Below are 3,637 nucleotides of genomic sequence, written 5' to 3'. Positions count from 1 at the left end.
GGGAATGAAGGAGAAGGGGCTGGGGGCCTGGACTCCTGAGTCTGAGGGAGGAGGGGCTGAGGGCCTAGACTCCTGAGTCTCAGGGAGGAGGGGACTGGGGGCTGGACTCCTGGGTCTGAGGGAGAGTGATCAGACTGTGGCCTGGCCTCCTGGGTCTTCCCAGTTCAAGAGAGTGGCCGTGTGGGGGTCTCTGAGGCTCTGCCTTGGGGGCACAGTTGGTGTCACATTGGTGATTTCAAACCACCGGCTGTCCCGCAGGAGAAAGGTGACAAACAGGTGACTACTACTGCTCACTGCCATCAAGCCAGTGGCAGCCTCAGAAGCCTTGGGAGGGCTTCTACCCTGTTTTCGGGGGGCTCTGAGCTGGAATTGACTTGATGGCAATGGATGGGTTGGGGGGTTGTACGTTTTGGGTCCAGGGGTCCTGGCTGCTGAGGACCTGTGAGCAGAGACCAGGTGTGTGCTCCCTCTCTGGCCTGTTCTCCCTCACCTGCCCCCCCCTCGCCCTGCCCCCCAGGACGTCGGGCACCTTCCCCACCTCCGTGCTCACCCGGGGCCCCCAGCTGCTCATCCACTCGGTGGACAGAATGCTGAACACCACCTTCGTCTGCGTGGTCACCAACGCGGTGGGCACGGGCCGCGCCGAGCAGATCATCCTCGTCCGAGGTGAGCGGGTCTCAGGGCAGCATGTGGAGAAGCTGTCCGCCCCCCACTGTCCCGGCTTCCTGGGGTGGGGGTCGCCGCCAAGGCCAGGGCAGGGGCGGACCCGCTCGCTGAAAGAGACAGGGCAGGTGGCGCCCCCTTCTGGCCCCGGGCTGGAATAGGGGGTGACTGCCATGGGGCACGCAGGCGCCAGACGGGGCTTGGGGGGAGGAGTCTGGGAAAGGAGGGCGTGGCCAGAGGCGGGTCTTCGGAGGAAATCGGCTTGGGAAAGGCACGCCCCTTCCAGCGCACGGCGCCCCGCCCCTCAGACATGCCCTTGGGAAAGCCCCGCCCCTCCAGGCGCCCCGCCCCTCGGACATGCGCTTGGGAAGGCCACGCCTCTCCCGGCGCCCCGCCCCTCGGACATGCGCTTGGGAAGGCCACGCCTCTCCCGGCGCCCCGCCCCTCAGACAAGAGCATCTAGCCGTCTAGATGTCTGGATGGAGGCATCCACATGAGCACCTGGCCAGGTAGCCGGGAAGAACGGCGGGGGCCGTTGAAGCCAAGTAGGCCCGGGTGTGGGCTGCCGGAAACGGACGGGAAGCCCAGCCAAGGCCCCACATCTGGTGGAGCAGGAAGGGCCCTTCACACGTGGCGCCCGCATCCGGACACCTGGGGAGATTTCACCCCGAGCTCCGCAGAAGGGACATCAGCCATTGGCACTAGGACACGCCCCTGAGGCTATCCAGGGTGCCTGAGACCCGGAAAGGTGGTGGTGTGGGCCAGGAGGCTGAAGGGCACCGCTGCCGTCCAAAGGGTGTGGGCTGCCCTTGGCACACAGTGTCCCTTGTTAGGAGCCTTGGTGGCGCAGTGAGGTACACACCTCAAGGTCGGCAGTTCGAAACCACTGGGCGCTCTGTGGGGCAAAGATGAGGCTTTCTGCCCTCATAAAAGAGTTAGTCTCAGAGGGGCGGTTCCACCCTATCTGATATGTTGGCTATAAGTCGGCATTGGAGCAAGACACAAGAGTACATCACATACCATTTCTCCAGCCTACACACAAATATATGCCACATGCTACACACTGACCGCACATGAACTACATGCACACTGCATACCACATGCATGCTTGATACATGTGCACACTCCACACGTTACGTGCACATTGCACATACACACATGCATACACATTCTACACCACAGGCGTATCTCACATGTCCACATATACATGCATACCTCACACATACACACCAAGTACACGCATGCTACATATGCACCCCACTCACACCCCCACATACATACTATATACATGCCGTACCCCGTATATGTACTACATACACACCACATACCTCATCGGTCGCACCCACACACCCCAGGAATGGTGTGTACACTCTCCCTCACTTAGACAGGTGGGTGTAGGCTGAGGTGTACCCCAAGGAAAACCAGGGCCTGCTCAGAACCACCGCCCTGACCCAGATGCCCAGGCAGACAGCCCCAGCCCCGCTCCTGCCCACTAGCCAGCCATGCTGGTGGCCCAGCGCCCATTGGAGGATGGGTGTTGCTGGCCCAGGTGCAGGGAGTTTAGACACCCAGGTTCTGGGAAAGCGCCAGCCGCTCCCAGGTGCACGCCCTCCGAAACTCCTGAGAAACCCCTGAACTAGCTTCTCAGCCAACACACCGTCACCAGGCAAATATTTGGTGTGATTTCCTGCTTGCCGGGCCTTCTGTGAAAACATCCATTGTGAGAGACACACAGGCCTGCTCCTAAGGCTTGGCCAGGAAAGGGGAGGTGCCACACACCTGGCCAGAAACACCCCCCTACCCCCCCAATGGCCAGATATACAGACACCACATGGCCCACTGCAGGGTCACCCACCCCACCAAAACTCTGTCACCCCGACCAGACAGAGTAGCACCCTCGGGAGAGGCCCCAGGGCTGTCCCTGCCCCCCCTCCAGCCTCAAAGGCCACATGTGGCAATATATGGCTGTGACTTCTGCCCAGGCTGCCAGCCCTGTGCCACCCCCATGAGCGATGGTGGATCTGCCTGCTGTGCCGTGATGCCTGGGATTCTCGGAAACCCATCTCCAGGCCTTTCTTCCTAGGTCGCCATGGCCTGGGCGGCATCACAGCAACGCCCGATCCTCCACGGACAGGCGAGCGAGTGGTGGCTGCAGGTGGGACTGGAACCCAGGTCTCCCACATGGAAGGCAAGGGTTCTCCCACAGAATCACCACCACTCCCCTTCAGCAATAAGCTTCCCCTGCAGTATACACCCTGGTGGTGCTGTCCCGTAAGCGCTGGACTGTAAGCCACAAGGCCGTTGGTTCAAACCCACCAGCCGCTCTTAGAGAGAAAGCTGAGGCTCATCTGCTCCTCCTGTCAAATGTATAGCCTCGGAATGATAAACTCTTATTTATCATATTTCCATTTTGTACTGGTAGCCCACAAATGCAGGATAAAGTGGAGGCATCTGCTTTCACAGCCCCCTCCCCCCATCCCAAGGGCCCTGATCACCCGGCTTTGGGAAGTATTGCTATAAGGGGGTCACTCTGGATTGGAATCTACTTGATGGTAGTGAGTTTGGCTTCAGGCCCTAATAGCACCTCCCCCCCACCCCACCCCACCCTACCCTCATCTACCTGCTAACCGCAAGGTCCAGTGGTTCAAACCCACCAGCCTCTCTGAGGGATAAAAGATGAGGCTAGCTGATTTGCAGCCCAGAAATCCTAGCTGGGTCCCTGGGTCAGAGTCTAAGGGGCAGTGGTAGGTGGGACAGGGACTCAGAGCCCGGACACAGAGCCCAGCCGAGTCCTAGAGTTTCACGCCCCCAAGAAAGAGACACGCCCTGAACATGCTCACAGCAGCCCAGGTCTAGCCAGTGCTAATGCAGTGACTCAGGCCCACGGAGAGCATGCCCCTGCCTAGTCTCGGGTCTCTTAGCGATTCTTACAGTAAGAGTGCAACACACACACACACACACACACACACACACA

General features: G+C 60.0%; 1 protein-coding gene across 3 annotated transcripts in view; it reads left to right on the top strand.

The window, feature by feature from the left end:
* Positions 1 to 3,637, top strand: part of NECTIN2 (nectin cell adhesion molecule 2) — a 47,292-nt gene that overhangs the window by 30,211 nt on the left and 13,444 nt on the right. For all 3 annotated transcript variants that reach the window (XM_045292505.1, XM_045292507.1, XM_045292506.1), the window contains exon 5: positions 518 to 666. In XM_045292505.1, the coding sequence (XP_045148440.1) occupies positions 518 to 666 (149 nt within the window). The remainder of the gene's footprint in view (positions 1 to 517; positions 667 to 3,637) is intronic.

Source organism: Echinops telfairi, unplaced genomic scaffold, assembly GCF_000313985.2.
Source record: "Echinops telfairi isolate 266 unplaced genomic scaffold, ASM31398v2 ScPeMD7_655;HRSCAF=1070, whole genome shotgun sequence".
Taxonomy (NCBI): domain Eukaryota; kingdom Metazoa; phylum Chordata; class Mammalia; order Afrosoricida; family Tenrecidae; genus Echinops; species Echinops telfairi.
This window is presented reverse-complemented; position numbering and strand designations above follow the sequence as displayed.